The sequence below is a fragment of the Pelophylax lessonae genome, assembly GCF_965119305.1.
Source record: "Pelophylax lessonae genome assembly, chromosome: 4".
Lineage (NCBI taxonomy): Eukaryota > Metazoa > Chordata > Amphibia > Anura > Ranidae > Pelophylax > Pelophylax lessonae.
Genome location: NC_138771.1, coordinates 134,784,036 through 134,802,046, shown reverse-complemented (window position 1 = coordinate 134,802,046; position 18,011 = coordinate 134,784,036). Strand labels below are relative to the sequence as shown.

The window sequence follows — 18,011 nt, the reverse complement described above, 5'->3', positions numbered from 1 at the left end:
ACAATACTCCTAAATTCTGCACTCTGTACAATGGGTTTTTCGTTTCATACTCCTGAGCCCTGCACTCTGTAATCTTGGCTGCACATTACACTGTAGTCTGTGTGCTGGGCTCTATGTTACATATTCCTGCCCACTGTATGTGAGGATCACCGCAGTCATGAGCATGCAAAATACACCACAGCATGCATATAAGGTACAGCACAACTGACAAAGTGCAGTGGTCAGAAGTATGTAAAAATACAGCATAGTATAAAGAGAGCAGGGGGGTCACGATTAACTAGTGTATAGTACAATATACGAGAGTAGTTGTTAGGAGTGTGTATCATACGCCTCAGATTATGTATATACAGTGCACATTACATACTCCTGATCATAGTCTCTATGCTGTGCGGTACATACTGTACCTATTAATGTTGTGCACTGTACATGTTTATGGCTGCTGCACCCTGTATGATATGCAGAATACATACTCCTGAGTCCTGTACTGTGTGTGCTTCACATTTCTAAAATTTGCACCTTCTGCAATATGCAGTTCTGAGCCTCCATCACACCCTCTATTTGGCAACCATGTCATTTTCACCTCTGAGGAAGGTGTGGTTGGGGGCAAGGTTGTAGGCGTGGTTGGGGTGGGGTGGGGTGGGGGGGTAATTGGCCAGCGTGGGCAAATTCCAGCACCTATTCTCTGAGAAAAAAAGCCCTGCTTTAGATTGTTGGGATTGTCCAAAAGCGGTCCATCAGAGGGATGGAAAACTTGGCAATTTCTACCTCTCAGATATGTAACCACTATCACCAACGATCTTTTTAACTGAATGGGGGGGGGGCGTTCCTCCCACTGACCACGAATGCGAGAGGCATTATTCTTACAGACCACCAATGTAAGAGGCATGCTTTCCACTGACCACCAAACTAATGTACCATGAGCTGTTGATATAATATATAGCTATCAACAGGGGTTCCCTGCGACCAAAGGAGTTATTTTAAGGTTTCCTCTATGTCAGAAAGGTAGAAAAGTCTGTAGTAGAGTGTACCCTAACAGAAAAGAGTAGAACCGATCCCTTAGACCATAGGTTTGGATAATGGTCTGCCACTAAACCACCAGAGCATTCAATGCTTTTGCTAGAGGATTCCTGTAACTGAACAAACAAACCTATCCAGTTTGTTGCTTAACCTGGTGGCCAGGAGGTGGTGTCCAGGCACAGTCAGCTGAAGAAATCTGCTGGCCAACAGTCTACACCTGGGATATTCACAGCAGAATCTTAAAAGTTCATCCCAGTAGAGGATCTTAACAACTTATCTTGCCGCTTGCCACTGCAACACTTGTGGTTCCTCCCTGAAGATCGATGTATGTCACCTACAATGTCATTTTACAAATTAATCAGGATAGGATGACCCTCTGTTAAGACAGTCTAACACTGTAGAGATAGCCAAATTGCTCCAGTATGCTGATCAGGAAATTAAATTCCTCTGATGACCAAGTCTCTTGCCCCGACAGGGTGCCCAGGACCCCTCCATAGCCAGAGAGGCTGGCATCCGTCATGAGCATCCTCCAAAAGATAGGAAAGAAAGGTTTACCAAGTTCCAGAGCCACCAAGCCAATAACAACCTGGTACTTTGGATGAAATAGATTTGTCCTATGATGACAGAATGCTGCCTTATAGAGGTCTGAAGTGAAACTGGATAAATGGAACTGCCTCAAAGGAGGCCAATATCAGGCCCAGTACTTTCTTGCAAAAGTAGCAACTTCTGGACAGGAAAGGTTGAATCGGACACAGGAGCATGTGAAGTTTTTCCTGAGGAAGCAACACCCTAGACCCAGACATTTGCATAGATGAGTCCGTCCCAGTGATGATTTCTGAAGGGTTCAGGAATCACCGAGTCACTACAGCTTTTCAACAGTCAAGGCCACTTTGCCCAACAGAGCCTGCATCAGCTGTTCCCTCAACAGGAGGTTGCCCAATTATGCCACAGCAGGGATACCATGACTAATACTAATTTTAGAACCTTGAACACTTGAGGTACAGATGAGAGACTACAGGGCAGGGCCACGAACTGGGAGTGTAGGAATCCCCAAGTAAAGTGTAGGATTTGCTCCAAAGATGAAGACAAGAAGTTATGCATCTCTGGAATCCACAGAAGTCAGAAAGTCTTCCCAGTGAAGAGAGGGGCGATGACCAATATGGTCATGCAAAATTTTTGTATTCAAATTAGTAAATTGAGTTTTAATATGAGACCAATGTATAGGAACAGTGAAGAAGTTGGAGTAAAACTCGAAGAACCTTTCTGCTACAGGAACTGTAGCAATGACACATTGAGCCAGAACACCTGAGAGTGCTTCATATTTTCTCATCATTTTTATGCTGCACTTTATTGACCAATGTATATATCAATTATGAACTGCAAATACTTTATTTTTATCACATTCAGTATTAAGGTTTCAGTGTTCCAATTACACTTTTTATATCTGTGCCACTACAAGCATCCGGTAAACACTTAGGACTTTAAGATCCAGCGGCGGCTGCTTTGCTTTTATTTAAGCCCTAATCCAGTATGGCGCTGCAAAGGCCTGAAGAAGGAGCGCATGCTCCACAAACGTGTCGTAGGAGATTTCCCTGCACCTAGAAGTGACGTCAGGACCAGCTGCACGAGCGTCCTAGGGCTCCAGGAAGTACCGACATCCACCGGCCACATCACCCGAGTCACAACCACTTAGACCAGAGCTCAAAATTTCAAGACATGAGCTACTAGCCAGGCCTTAATAGTTACTCTCCACTTGTTGCCCCACCCAAACCCTACCCTGCTCCGCCTCTAAACACGCCCTCGTAAAATATCTAAAAAAATTACACTGTTAAATGTTTTATTCAGAATTAAGTTACAAAAATATATTAACAACAACAACAACAACTTTAGAGTGCCCACAGCGTGCCCCCTTAAATGCAGAGTGACCACAGCGTGCCCCCTTTGAATGCAGAGTGCCCGCAGCGTGCCCCCTTCAATGCAGAGTGACCACAGCGTGCCCCCTTTGAATGCAGAGTGCCCACAGCGTGCCCCCTTTCAATGCAGAGTGACCACAGCGTGCCCCCTTAAATGCAGAGTGACCACAGCATGCCCCCTTTCAATGCAGAGTGCCCACAGCATGCCCCCTTCAATGCAGAGTGACCACAGCGTCCCCCCTTTCAATACAGAGTGCCCACAGTGTGCCCCCTTAAATGCAGAGTGACCACAGTGTGCCCACTTTCAATGCAGAGTGCCCACAGCGTGCCCCCTTCAATGCAGAGTGACCATAGCGTGCCCCCTTTCAATGCAGAGTGACCACAGTGTGCCCCCTTTCAATGCAGAGTGACCACAGCATGCTCCCTTAAATGCAGAGTGACCACAGTGTGCCCCCTTAAATGCAGAGTGACCACAGCGTGCAGAGAGACCAGCGTGCACTTACCTGATGCAGCGGTGGCTTCTCCTCAATCCTCCGCGTCTCCTGAGTCCCCCTCGTCCTCCTTGGCCAATGGCAATTGTTCGCCTTCCTGATTGGCCAGGAGGAGGATCCGTGTGACAATAGCGAAAATTAATTTGCTATTTTCACAATGGATGGGCTCAGGGCGCACTGCTATGCACCCCACATCCACCCTTTTCTTACAGCACAGCCCTTACTCGCCATCCTCATCATTCCACTCGCAAAATGCAAGCAGGCGAGTGGAATTTTTGAGGGCTGACTTAGACCATCCTAACACATCATCGCTTATAAGGCATATTGCACTGCTTTTCCCAATGCTCGGTTTTTGGATATCATTTGTGAGTAGCATTCAACAGATTGAAATTGAAAGTTTCATGTGCTGCACTTAGTATGGCACTTGTGTTTTCTTCCCAGTCCAGCACCATAACCATGGTGCCCACATTCATGTGCACTGACATTGGACCTTGCGATAGCAAAAAGGAGGAAGATTTTAGCAGACAGGAACAGCTGAAATTAAACATGACACTCATTTGTCTATACATACTATAAGCAACAGCGGACAGATTTATTTAAGGGATCCTGTTGTCATCCACCCGCCTCAGCCAATCAGAGGCAGAGTGTATACATTCATAGAATACAAAGCTTCCTGTGAATGGCTAAGCAGTGCTTAGCCCAACTCGATTTTGATCCAGGATCAGGGCAGGAAGTCCCGCTGCTGTAATGCTACATAAAACTTATAAAGTGCTCCCAGCAAGTGCATCTGTTGAAGAAAAATATGTGGGCTAGTTTAAATAAACTATTTAAAGCCAATGAAAATATGGAGCTAGGCTTTAACGTCCACAAACAAGTTAAAGGCTTGTATAGTAAGGCTTCTCTACAGTAAGAGCTGTGAAAATATGACAGACTCTGTCAGGAACTAGTTCTGACCAGTTCAGTTGATAAAAAAATAGCTAAATGCACAAAATATAATTAAATATTAATATGTATAGGTAATACCACCAGAGACTGTTGATCCAGGGAATATCCCTTTTCCTTGGGGAAATAGGAAGACATTTCCCCCACTGTAGCAAATTGGACTATGCTAATGTTTTTTTTGCCTTCCTCTGCATCAACTGTGGGTATACAGTGTTCTGTATATGAAGGTTTTCCATCTATTTATCCCATCTTTTGCATGGCTTGAACTAGATGGCACTGTGTCTTTCTTCAGTCTATGTAATTTCCCAGGATCTATATCCAGCACAGGGGCAATGACTGGCTGGTCAGTGCTTGAGTTATGTGCAGCTTACTGTTCCACGCTTTACCACACACTCCTAAGTGTTTATGTGCGCTGACTCCAGAATAGGGCTGTGTCACATATAGTTAGGGACAAGGAGGAGGAAGGAAGTAAACAGTAAAATTCCCCTAGTAAGCCCAAACCAAAATAAAAAGCAGGACACCCCATGAGACCAACTTGCAAAGTACATTAAGTATAAGCCAGCTCAGAAACAAAATCAGAAACCGTAACTCTCCACAAAATAGCCATTCTGCTAGAGTTGTTTCTGTAGCAAATATCCTGATTACCAGACACAGTTAACCAGGACAGAAAAAAAGCCTGCTAGGTACTCACAACAGTTGCAGAGATGGAGACAGAAAAACGGTCCCAGCTCTGCACCAATGACTCCATAAGGAATCACCAGACCTGAATAGCAGAGTCCTGTGTGAACTGGAACATCGATGGGTAGTCACTGATGACAGCAGAATTGTAGCTGAGACTTGGATTATGAACTGGGAACCTGTGCTGCTTGGCTAAATGAAGAGCTGCCCAGGATTTAGAAGTCCAGTCTGTACATTACTGAAAAGACTTTTAAAAATTCAAGACTGTTGCATACAGCAGCGGTCGCCATCCAGTGGTCCATGGACTACTGATGGTCTACAAGAAAATGTTGGTGGTCCCCAGGGGTTCTGCCGCAAATCAACATTGTGGTGGATGTATACTGCTCAATGTTGTTTCCAGTGTTGTTATCAATGCTCGCTGACAGTCAATACTGTCAGTGCAAATTGATTCCCGATACCTCCTCTATAATTCCGGCTTCTGTGAACTCAGAAGGAGGCACCAAGAGTAGTGCAGACAGGTGAAGGAGGCGACTTCCAATGGCAACACTAATCACAGAATGTGGGAGGGAGCACAGAGCTTGAGCACATGGCTGGATAAGGAGGTGAGATCCAATGAGGAGTCTGTGTAAGGCAGCAGTGTGATGCAAAGTACAGGGGGCCAAGAGCTAAAGCATTGTGGGTATAAGGCATGTAAAATTCATGTTAGTGGTCTGCGGGATTCAAAACTGAGTTTAGTGGTCCCTGAAGTCTGAAAGGTTGGCGATCACTGCCATAGAGAACACCAGTATAAAACAGGGAAAGCCTGCTCTTGTTGGCTGACTAGAAAAATGTCCAGGTTTTCCCATATCTGGCATGAATTTACCAGCAGCTGTTAATAGCAGAAAACAACTTCCAAACAAGCAGAGAACAGATGTGCTTAAGAAAAAAATGTTCATTCTCCTGAAAACACTAGCAAAACACTGGTGATGGTTGGAGGTGGGTTATCGGATACTGGGCAATTCTTTTTTTTGTCAGTGTCCATTTCACCTGTAGGTGGCAGTACATGTAGACAGTCTAAATAATTTCTGTGTCCTTCAATGGACAAGAAAGAAATATCCCCAAATTGCAAAAATCTTGCGTCAAATGATAACATTTACATAACTGCATTTAATGTAAACAAACCACTGAACCTATTTAGTACTATGATGTAATGATAAGCACTGCTAAGAATGATTTCCTGACCTATATGGCTGTAAAACCATTTGATTGGTTGCTCTAGGCTGCTGCTTGCTGTTGTGAAAATTAAGGATTATAATCTCTTCATGTGCCTCCTACTGTACCATTAACTGTGCCCCAAAACTTACTTCTCTTTCTGCAGGGTCTCAATCTGCTGAGCCAGCACTCTTTCCTCTTGTTGCATAGCTGCTTCCTTTTGTTCAGTGGTCTCATCCTCAGAAGGAATGGTTGACAGGCCATGATCGCCAGCAGCATCTGGTAAAGGGGAGCGCCCAGTTATCACAGGGCTCAAGGTTGAACGCAAGCGTCCTTTGCCCTAAAGGGATAGAAGACACTAATAAAAATCTAGGTAATATGATACATAAACACTTCAGCAGATATGTCCTACTAAATATTTGCTCTTGACCATTATTCTTGAAGTGGTTCTAAAGCTTTTTTTGTATTAAAAATAACACGTTATACTTGCCTGCTCTGTGCAATGCTTTTGCACAGAGCAGCTCTGGTCCTCCTCTTTTGGGTTCCCCTGCCAGCATTCCAGGCCCCTCCTCTTCATCGGGTGCCCCTACGGAAAGCTGCTTCCATGGGGGCATCTGTGCGTACTCGCTCCATTGACACAGACAGCGGGACTCGGCCCCGTCCCCGCCTCACTGGATTTGATTGACAGCAGTGGGAGCCATCAATCTGTCCAATGAGGAGAGAGACAGCGGCTGGAGCTGCTGCGCACATGCACATCACTGGATTGAGCTTAGGTAAGAAAAATAGGGGGGAGGGGGGGTCTGGGGGAAGCAACAGCACAGAAGGTTTTTCACCTTAATGTATAGAATGCATTAAGGTGAAAAAGCTTAAGGCTTTAGAACCCCTTTAAAACAAACTACAGACAAAACTTTTCAGATAAAAAACATTAAAGGGTAAATGTTTTTTTTTTATTTTTGCTGTTCCTGGGAGTAAGGACAGGAAGACACAAAAAATCTGTTAAACAAGTATAAACAAGTATAAAGTTAAACAAGTATATATAAAAAAAAAAAAAAAGCAATGTAGTACTGTGACGAAGACAAAAACAAAAACACTTTCAGAAAACCGAGAAAGGGATAGAACTTCTGAAAACATGAAAACTGAAATAGGCTTTTAATATAAAAGTGGTTTTTAACCTTTAAATGTTGCTTTTTAAATAGCAAACGTGTCTTTCTTGCCTGCTCTGTGCAATGGATTTGCACAGAGCAGCTCCAATCGTCCTCTTCTGGGGTCCAACGTCGGTGCTCATGGTTCCTTCTGCCTTCTGAGTACTCCCCCCTCCTTCTAGCAAGCCGCAGAGCTTACCTTGAGTGTAAATAGCATTCCAAAATGACCACTAAACAAGACGCTGAAGCTATATAACATTTTTGACTTGAAAAAGTGAAATTTGGCTCCTCTGCTCCTGCATCCCTGTTGATTTTGTATAGATATGGATGGCATTTTAGCCAAAAACGGAAGCATGGGGTAGAAGAGAACAGTGCAAGACTCTTTTTTACTGAACAGGTAAAGATTTGTCAATAATTTCACCTACAAGTATTACAAGATGTATTATTAATCCATTTTGCATCTGATAGCCACTGTGTTCTTCTATAGCCACTCATTCTTCTATGCTCATTAAACATCAAGATATTTTTATGTGGTATTGCAATTTAGCTCAGCATTTCTGAGCTTGCAACCTTTTCACCACAAACACACACAATGCACACATGTACATAAAGTATGCCATAAAACATCAGGGTACAGACTATGGTACACATGAAATCTACTGGGCTGTATTCAGGAAAATTGTGAATGGGACAACATATGCATTATTCATAAAATATGCACAGTTAAGGTTCTCTAAAGTAGATATAATTAGTGAACTTATATGATGGAACTAATGGAAAAATGACAAGACATGCTTAGTAAGGACTGTGTAATTAGCTACTGTGATTGTGATGTTTAAGGGTGTGGGTGGGAACAAAATGAGTGAATGCCACAGACAGCCTGATCTTGGTATACATACCGGCAAGGTGCTGCGGTTTATGCTCATAAATCTAACTGCAATTAGTACGGGTTTCTGGATTGAAGAAGGAGATGAAAGGAAAGCAGAAGGTTAGAAGCAGGAGAGGGGTTAAAGATGGTGAATAAAGGAGGCAGTTCTGAATGTGGTAGTTAAAAGAGGGAATTCCCTTTACCTCCCCAAAGCAACCACATTCAACTTACCATGGACCTGCGGATAAGGGACAGACGACTCTTGGCTTTGTTCTCTGCAAATTCCAGGCTATTTATGTCCTTCAGTCGAGCCTTGTATTTATTCATCTGCTCCACCACAATCAGCTCCACACATCTTTAATCAACAAACAGAAGCAGAGGAAATTCAGATACAGTAGAATCAAAAGGATATCTATCAAGTAAAAATGCATATCTTGGAATTAAATAGCATGGAAATCTTGACATATGTCAAAGGATCCAGTTAACAGTCACAAGTACAAGTCAAAATATTGCCAATTGCAAAGTTCAGCTAGAGTGTTTGTGACCTGCAAACAAACATAAGCATTTTTGTTAAAGTTCCTTGAAACTTTTGTAAATTTGGTAGTGCAGAGAAAAATAAGCACAACAAAATCACACTCATTACAACAGCATGGTTTGGGTCCCCTGAAAACGTCTTATTGGACGAAACATGTCTGGGCGGAGCTTATGTCACACCGCTGCAAACTGTCTGCAGCACCCATCTGTGTAAGTGTACACAAATGGATTTTATCTGGATGATATTTTTTTTAATAAATCTGCTACACTATAAGAAAGAAAAAGTCTGGTCAGCTCTGTGTGTAAGTTTTTTTTTTTTTTTTATGTAACAGCTTTATGTGGTATGGATGTGAGAGTACAGAAATCATCTGGGTGTATACATCACGCCAAAGTTGATGCCTGAAACCACGGATACTTTATCAAATATATACTGTATGGACTATATTGATTGTACTTGTGTATCTAGTGAGTGACTATTCTGACGGGTGTTGGTGTGCGTCCATAGACTGGTGGATTTATCTAAAATCAAGATTGGATGGTGGATCTATTTCTGACACAGGACTTACAGACTTTTATTATAGAGACCTTTTTTCACTAGATTTGTTTACTTTTGAAGCAGTTTATTTATGGTGCACTTTGTTTTATATAATTTACCTGTTTGACACTTTGTGGCGCAGCAAATATTAGACCCTTACCATGCTCTGAGGGATTTGTATAAAAGAAACATTTTTTTTTTTGCTTGCAGACACATTGACACCATAGTGCAGATTTATATTTATGAATTCCTCATATGCCACTCGCAGACTGCCCACCGTACAAATACTGCACCAGGCAGTCGCTTGGCGCTGGATCACATACCTAGCACGTGATCCCTCAATTTAACGTCCGGGGAGCGAATGTGTAACCTCGGCGACCCACTCCCACTGGAATTAGACACGGCGGGAGCTGATCTGTGGGTACCGTGGACTCGATGTCTGCCGGCACCCGCATATTATTAGGCAGAGAGCTGGAACAGCCTGGTCATGAAGGGGGGTAAATCTTTGAGGGCAAGTGGTTAAGGTTTTTTGGCTTATTATTAAGAAGATAATGGGACTCTTTTATAGTAGAGATTGGATATCACCTGCATTTTACAGCCCATTAAAAATATGCAGACCATGTCGTGGAGCCTTTTTAAAGCAGCAGAAAAAACTAACTGGAAGATAGGAAAGTCACATGAATTTGACAAGTTACATGACTGGGTGCGCCTTCAATTTTTTGAAAGTTTATTCATATTAATAGTTCTCCACTGACATCAAGCTCCCAAAGCCAGTGGAACTGAGCACATTTGTAACATACACCACAGTGCTTGTTAAATTGGTGGTAAATACTGCCAATCACTAAATCACTAGTACCTACAGGTAAGTTTTGCACATTTAGGAGATATTCACTATTTCTACAGCCGGTGACGTCACCCGTGTATTCGCACTATGCTCTGAAGGGATGGCAAATGTGAGGGAGTGATGTCATTGCAGCTCATCCATTCAAACAGCCGGAGCCTGCGAACCTGGAAGGAAGCCCTGTCAGTGGTGACAGCGCGCCTCTGGAGGGCTTCGTTTTAAGGTAAGTCTTTCATAATATTCTAGTATGTGGTGCATACTTGCACATTATGACATTAACTAGCAGGGCACAAGTGTTATTTTTTTTAAAGACATTACCACCACTTTAAATGTGTGTGTGTGTGTTTTTGAAGCAGCAATATGGCCAAGGTAAGCCAATTCTTCTGCCTAGTAAATAAACCCCATTGTGTAAGGAGAGAGGTTATTATTGCAGACTAAGAAAGCATTTGGGGATTAATATATAGATGATTATATTTGGGGATGGTACATTGGAACAGTATGGTATAATGGATGTATTACAAAAAGAAATAGAAGTCATGCAATAAATGGAGTTGCCTGGTTTGACTAGGGGCCATTAGTGCTAATTCCAAACAAACTCAAAGTTTTTTAGCTACTGCTCATCTTTCTTACGCTGTGGTCTTGCCAATGTCCTGAACACTTTGCAATGGATCTGTGGTATCCGGACAACGGAGAATACAAGGCGCAAAAACAATTGCCAATGCATTGGCAGACATGCGATTAGTCTCCTCCTGCTGGGCAATCCTAAAAATATAGGTAACAAGTAATTAACATTACCACAAATATATATTTAAAATACATTTTGGCAAACTATACACACTGAAATCAGCAGAACATTGTAAGATATAAGATACCTGACAAGGTGAAAGATGAGTCTTTCCAAAGTGCTAAGATGTGTTCGAGATAGCTGATCGATTACAGAATAGACTCCTCTTACAGTTTCCTTTCTTTCCCCAAGACCTGCAAGAAAAAAAAACAAAATGACACATTTGAAAGAGGAAAAATACAAGTAAACCAAACTGTTGCATAAAGCTGTGGAGGTTCAAAACAACTTTAATATAAAGAATTGCACTTTATAATTAAAATTAGACATTTGAGAAAAAATTGCAATTATGTTAAAGTAGACAAACTGAAAAAGAAGAATAACATGACACTGGAAATTGTGACGGCAACAAGGCAGATACCAAGCTTAAAAGTACTTATTATTGCTCACCCATAGATCTAAGAAACTCTTCATACAGTTCAAATGTCATCAATGGATTGGGAAGTTCCCTTAACCACTGCTTGAACACGCTGGCAATCACATGGATGTTAAAATCATCAAGATTAACACTATCAATATCTGAAAAGAAGGGTTAACAAAGATCAGAATGTGGCTGAAGGAATTGTATTAAAAAAAAAAAAAAGACACTGGTAGATATTGTCTTTAAGTGGAAAAAATATATACAGAATGAAGGACTCTACACACAATCACATTTTGTTGCTTTGCAGCCTGAAATGAAGACAGACACCGTTTGTTTTATCCAGCTGTATTTACTGCAATTTATAATAGTGAAAGATGTAACACCAACATGTCAGAAAAAAATTATGAAAAATGCTCTAGGAAAGGTCTTTTCATGCTGACCACATTTGAAATTCAAATGGCTTTGTGTGCCATTGAGAAGGTGATTAGTTACACCTGATTGAGTTTACAAGTCATTATTGGGTGGGGTTGGGGGAGGGGGGGGTGATCCTTTTCCCAACTCAGTGCTTTGGTTTTTGATTTTTTTTTTTCTCTGACGTTGCAGTTACATCTTTCACTTGGATGTTATAAGTTGCACTTCTAATACAGCTGGATGAAACAAAAATTGTGTCCATCTTCATTTCAGGCTGCAAAGGAACAAAACGTGAATATTTTAAAGAGGGTGATTCTTTTCTATACCCATTGTATGTAGAAAAATATAATGGTTAGAATAGAAGAACACAAAAATGGATTTTTGTAAGATCTTACCGTAAAATCCTTTTCTCTTAAGCTCATTGACAGACGCAGTCCTCCTTGATTAATATCAACTCGGGTTATACTGCCCTCTACAGGAGTAGGACTAGGCAGAAAGAAAAATGTTCTGGCCACACCTTAGGGGTAGTCCCAGAGGGTATATCCTCTCTCTCTCTCTGCTACAGGAAGTCAGTTATGTCACAAAGCAGTGTTTAGAGAATTTAACCCAACCCAACTCAAAAACAGAGGGGCGGGTACTGCGTCTGTCAATGAGCTTAAGAGAAAAGGATTTTACGGTAAGATCTTACAAAAATCAATTTTTCTCTGTCGCTCATTGACAGACGCAGTCCTCCTTGATTAATATCAACTCGGGATGTCCCAAAGCAGTGCCACAAATGAGGGGTGGGATAATGGAAATCAAAATCCAATCTAGAAGGCCCAACCGGTGCCAACTAGAAGTTTAAAAGGCTCATCAATCAAAAGATGAGACTCAACCGAAATACCAACGGAAAAAAACCCTCGAGGTAGACCACCAGTCTCCTCAAATTGCGGCCTGCAAAACCTTGCGGCCAAATGAGGCATCCGCTGATGCCATCACATCAACTTTATAAAATTTTGTAAAGGTATGCACCGACGACCAGGTAGCCGCCTTGCACACCTGGACCACTGACACCTGATGGCGGAAGGCCCAGGAAGTACTGAACGCTCGAGTGGAGTGCGCCTTAACAGGGAACGGAGGATTCCGACCCTTAATAGAATAAGCCTGTACCACCGTCTGCCTAATCCATTTGGAGATAGTCGCGGCAGATGCAGGCAACCCCTTTCTGGGGCCATCCGTGATCACAAAAAGTGAATCCGTTTTACGGAATGATTCAGTAGTCTTCAGGTATACCCTGATTGCCCGAACCACATCCAAGGAATGCAACGCACATTCCCGAGGATGACTGGGCTTAGGACACAAGGAAGGTAGCACAATATCTTCATTCAGATGAAAGTCTGAAACCACCTTAGGAAGTAAGGATGGCTTCGGATGAAGAACTACCTTATCCCTATGAATCACCAGATATGGGGAATGACACGATAATGCAGCCAGTTCTGAAACCCTGCGTGCAGAAGTGACAGCCACCAAGAAGGCCACCTTCTGGGATAATGTAAGCAAGGGAATCTCCCTAATATTTTCAAAGGGAGGTTTCTGCAGAACCGACAACACCAAATTAAGATCCCAGGGCGGTAAGGGCGCGCGCACTGGCGGAGCCAAGTGCGCACCCCCTGGATGAAATTCCGCACCAAGGAATGAGTAGCCAGAGGCTTCTGAAAGAAGATTGCTAACGCTGAAACCTGACCCTTGATAGTGCTCAAGGATAGTTTCTGCTCAACCCCCTTTTGCAGAAAAGCCAAGATTCGGGTCACCGAATAGGTACGTGGGGGAAATCCCAAAGATTCACACCACGCGATATAAGCCTTCCATGTGTGATAATAGACTTTGCTGGAAGTCGCTTTCCTTGCTTTAATTAGAGTAGGGATAACTAAAGCTGACAATCCCCTGTCCTTCAGTACCTGGGTCTCAATGCCGTTAAAGCCAGCGACTGTAAAGCACGATGGAAGATCGGTCCTTGAGACCGTAGATCCTCCCTGAGAGAAAGTCTCCAAGGAGCGTCCGCGACTAGTCTGCCCAAGACGGCGTACCCAGCTTGACGAGGCCAGCCTGGAATTACCAGGATAACTGGAGTTCCCTCCACTTCTATCCTGCGGAGAAATCTCAGCAGCAACTTGAGAGGGGGGAAGACATACAGTAGCTGATACTGCCCCTACGGGGCGCTCAGTGCGTCTGCTGTGTCCACTAGAGGATCGCGGGCGCGAGCTACCAACCTCCGCGCCTTCCTGTTGAGCCGACATGCCAACAGATCCCCCTCCGGGATGCCCTATTGAAGACACAGCTGGTGAAATCCTTGGTGATCGACCTAAGTCACCACCATGGCATTGTCTGACTGTATCCGAACCAGGCTGCCCTAGAGCTGCTTGGTCCAGGCAATCAGACCAAGTCTGATCAGTTCCCACACATTTATCAGAAACTTGATTCCTATCGGGAGTGATGACTTCTCCTGGCTGAGCTTTAGAGACCGGAGTCACTGGACCAGAGACTCCCTGGTCCGCTCGCTCAACCGGATCCGATTCCTGGAGGGAACTGGGAATGATCTTTGGAAAAAGTAAAGAAAACGTTCTGCTCAAGGAACGGGAACTACCTCTCCCTGTAGCATATGAATGTTGGAAGGGAACAATTGCACCGGTAGAAGTGATCGACACTAGATCTCCTGAACCCCTTAGTCCGGGATTCAGGCAAGCCCTGGATCTGAACACCGGTGAAGACGTCCCCCCAACCCTGAGCTGGGTGGGGGCGCACCTTCAGGCTGTATTAGTTTTATCTTCAGGTTTGGCTGAGTCGGCCTTTTGTTTACCCGACCAGCGCCCTTTGAAACCTCCTGAAGGTGCTTTGCCCTTCACGCTCGCCCCAGTGGAGCGAACTAACCTTTTAGGAGCGGAAAAGGAAGGTCCTCGCCTGTTACGAGGTCCTTTAGCTTTAGCAGTCTGCGGCAAAAAAGTGCTCTTGCCCCCAGTGACATCCTTTATGATCTCATCTAGGGTGGTCCCAAATAGGCGATCCCCCTGAAAAGGGAGATTAGCCAAAGCTTTCTTGGAACCTTGATCCGCCGACCAACACTTTAACCACAGCACACGTCTGAGGACTACAGCTGACATCGATGCATGCCCTAACAAGGGAGTGGCATCCAGGGCTGCGTCACAAACGAACTGTAGTCCTTGTACAATTTGCTCCATCAAAATCAGACGCTGCCGGGGGGATACTTCTCCCCTTTAAGTCATGGCGTAGCAATTTTGCCCATTCTGTCAATGTTTGTGAAACTAAACCAATGGCAACCACTGGTCTAAAGGTTGACCCTATCAGGGAAAAAACAGTGCGGGATTCCGCTTCCACTTTTCGATCCACCGGATCCTTAAAGGACGGAGCATCCTCCAACGGGATAACAGTGGCTTTATTTAGTCTGGAAATCGGTGGATCCACCACTGGTGGTACCGTCCATCTTTTAATGAGGGATTCCTCAAACGGATAGCGTCTAGCACTGCGTCCCAGTGGGACTATGTCGCGGCCGACCCAGCGCGGAGCTATGGCCTGCACGCGCTCGCAGGCTGAACTGGGGTGACCACTGGATCTCAACATCCAGCCCGTCGCCCAGTTTCAGCGTACTTGCTTGAAGATCTCACAGGAACTGGAGAAGAAAAGCTGCCTAAAAAAGTATTTCTAAAAAATCTTGCCAGGACAAAAGATCCCAGCAAGGAACTTAGGTCCTTACTCCTAACTAGACAGAAAAAAACTGACTTCCTGTAGCAGCGAGAGAGAGGATATACCCTCTGGGACTACCCCTAAGGTGTGGCCAGAACGTTTTTCTTTCTGCCTAGTCCTTCTCCTGAAGAGGGCAGTATAACCCGAGTTGATATTAATCAAGGAGGACTGCGTCTGTCAATGAGCAACAGAGAAAACAGGATTTTTGTAATCCATTTCTTGGAGTTTATTAAGCACACAAAAGGAAATCAGGGACAATTGGGTTATACTGCCAACTAATGGAGGAACTGGACAACGGTATACAAACAGCACTAGCCAGACCGTAATATACCCTCCCATAACTTGCTTCAGCTTTGTACAAAAGTAGTAATAGGAATAGATAACAGAGGTGGGATCTCTGTGCCTTAAGAAATTTCAAGAAAAAAATTTTACAGTAAGTACATAAATCCTGCTTTTAATCAGAAACAAATAGGACATTGAAAGGCAGTCCAACTGAGGGGTGGGCAACATAATCAAAACACTAACAAGCCCACATCACAGTAGTCAAAGAACTGGGGACAACCTGCAGCTCAAATAACTGCCTGAAGGATCTTATGTACAAAGCTTAGATCAGCTGAAGCTTGAAGATCCACCTCAAAGAACTCAAGAGAATATGCAAACATTAGAAAAGGTGCAAATAGAAGACCTGATAGCAGCTTTGCGTGTCTGAGAAGCCGGAAGGCCCAAGAAGCACTTGCAGATCTAGTAGAATGCCTTGACAAGAAAGGATGGAATCTTGTCCTTAAAGCGATTGTAAAGTCTCAGTTTTTTTTTTACAAAAAAATAACAAACTGTTATACTTACCTCCTCTGTGCAGTTGGTTTTGCACAGAACAGCCTGGATCCTCCTCTTCTCGGGTCTCTCTTGGCTACTCCTGGCCCCTCCCTCCTGTCGAGTGCCCCCAGAGGAAGCAGCTTGCTTTGGGGTCACCTGAGCCGAGCTACAGCTCTGTATGTCTGATCAGACACAGGGCTGCCGTTTGGCTCCACCCTCTCTCCTGATTGGCTCACTGACTTTGATGGACAGCTATGGGAGCCAATGGCGCCACGGGCTGTATCTCAGCCAATCAGGAGACAGAGTCCCAGATGACTGAGGGACTCGTGGACATCGCTGGGCAGAGAGGGGGCAAAGATAAGTATTAGAGGAGCTGAGGGGGGCTGCTACACCCAGAAGGCTTTTTATCTTAAAGCATAGAAAGCTTTAAGATAAAAAATATTCCTGCCTTTACAACTTCTTTAAGCCTATAGGCTTGAATGATGCGCTGTCTGAGTCACCAAGAAATGGCGGCACAAGAGGTGGGTTTTCCCCTGTTCTCTGTTCTCTGTAATGCCTAGAGCATTACAGAGAACAGAGAACAGGGTGGAGGCAGAGAGTAAAACTCCAGCTTGTAGCCCCTCGACATGTCCTTCACCCATATATCTATGAGGATTTCTAATCAGATGTCCTCAAAGGCCACCAGGCATTCCACAACCTTGCAAAGTAGGGGCACTTCTTCATTATGAAGATGGTTTGAAAGGTAGTTAGGTAGCACAATGGCTTAGTGGTTGGCACTCTTGCCTTGCAGCAAAGTGGTTTAGTGGTCAGCCCCCTGCCTTGCAGTATGAGGGTTCTTGGTTTGAATATGCATTACTTAGAGCTTGCATGTTCTCCCTGGGCTTGTGTGGGATTCCTCCAGGTAACTCAAGTTTCCTCCCACACTCCAAAGACATGCTGGTAGGTAACAGACTCCTGACTATATTGGTCCTAGTATGTATATGTATGCATGTGAGATAGGGTGCTTAAACTGTAAAAACATTGAGGGCAATGATTGATATGAATGTACTATATATAAAGGGTTGCTTAAATTGCCAGCTACATAAATGTCAGAAATACATGAATAATTAATTTGGAACTCCAGGGTTTGCAATTGAACTGGATTACTGTATCAGTTGTGGATTTTTAACTGATTCATGACAAATGTTCCCATACATGTGTAATGATCTCTCTCACCCACAGGTGGTTAAGTCTCTTATATAAAATGGCTGCTGTATATTCAATGAGCCATGTGGTTGTGGCTGTGATCAAAATTTCGATCAATATGTGGCAGTGCCACTTGACAGAATTATATTGTTGTATTCTAACAGCCAGCAGTGTTCCTGCAGGGACAGTGTGATTATTACATCCACATAATTTGTGTGGCTAGAGGAATTTTTTATTTTTTTTCCAAAAAAGAAACTTACAGTGTATGGCCAGATTTAGGATACCAGCTGGTAACTCAGACATATGCTTAGTCCATTCTCCTACAGTCTGACAAAGTGGCATGAAAGCTATGGCATGGCTTGCCAGAGGGGAACAAGGATTTGGAAAGGGCTTCCAGACATTTGTCAAGCTGATTTATAAACACGGAGGAATTTACTGGAAATGTTTTGACTTTAAAGGGAAGAAAGACTTGCAACAACAGTGGTTTCAGTCAAAGGTTACTCCATTTTG

At 43.7% G+C, this 18,011-nt stretch overlaps 1 protein-coding gene across 4 annotated transcripts in view; it reads right to left on the bottom strand.

The window, feature by feature from the left end:
- The window catches only part of MYO9A (myosin IXA), a 225,862-nt gene that overhangs the window by 4,036 nt on the left and 203,815 nt on the right, over positions 1-18,011 (bottom strand). For 3 of the 4 annotated variants that reach the window (XM_082257060.1, XM_082257063.1, XM_082257062.1), the window contains 6 exons: positions 11,384-11,512; positions 11,025-11,130; positions 10,783-10,914; positions 8,474-8,597; positions 8,274-8,327; positions 6,385-6,572 (listed from right to left, as the gene is read on the bottom strand). In XM_082257060.1, coding sequence (XP_082113186.1) covers positions 6,385-6,572; positions 8,274-8,327; positions 8,474-8,597; positions 10,783-10,914; positions 11,025-11,130; positions 11,384-11,512 — 733 coding nt within the window. The remainder of the gene's footprint in view (positions 1-6,384; positions 6,573-8,273; positions 8,328-8,473; positions 8,598-10,782; positions 10,915-11,024; positions 11,131-11,383; positions 11,513-18,011) is intronic. The other variant, XM_082257061.1, reaches the window with a different exon arrangement.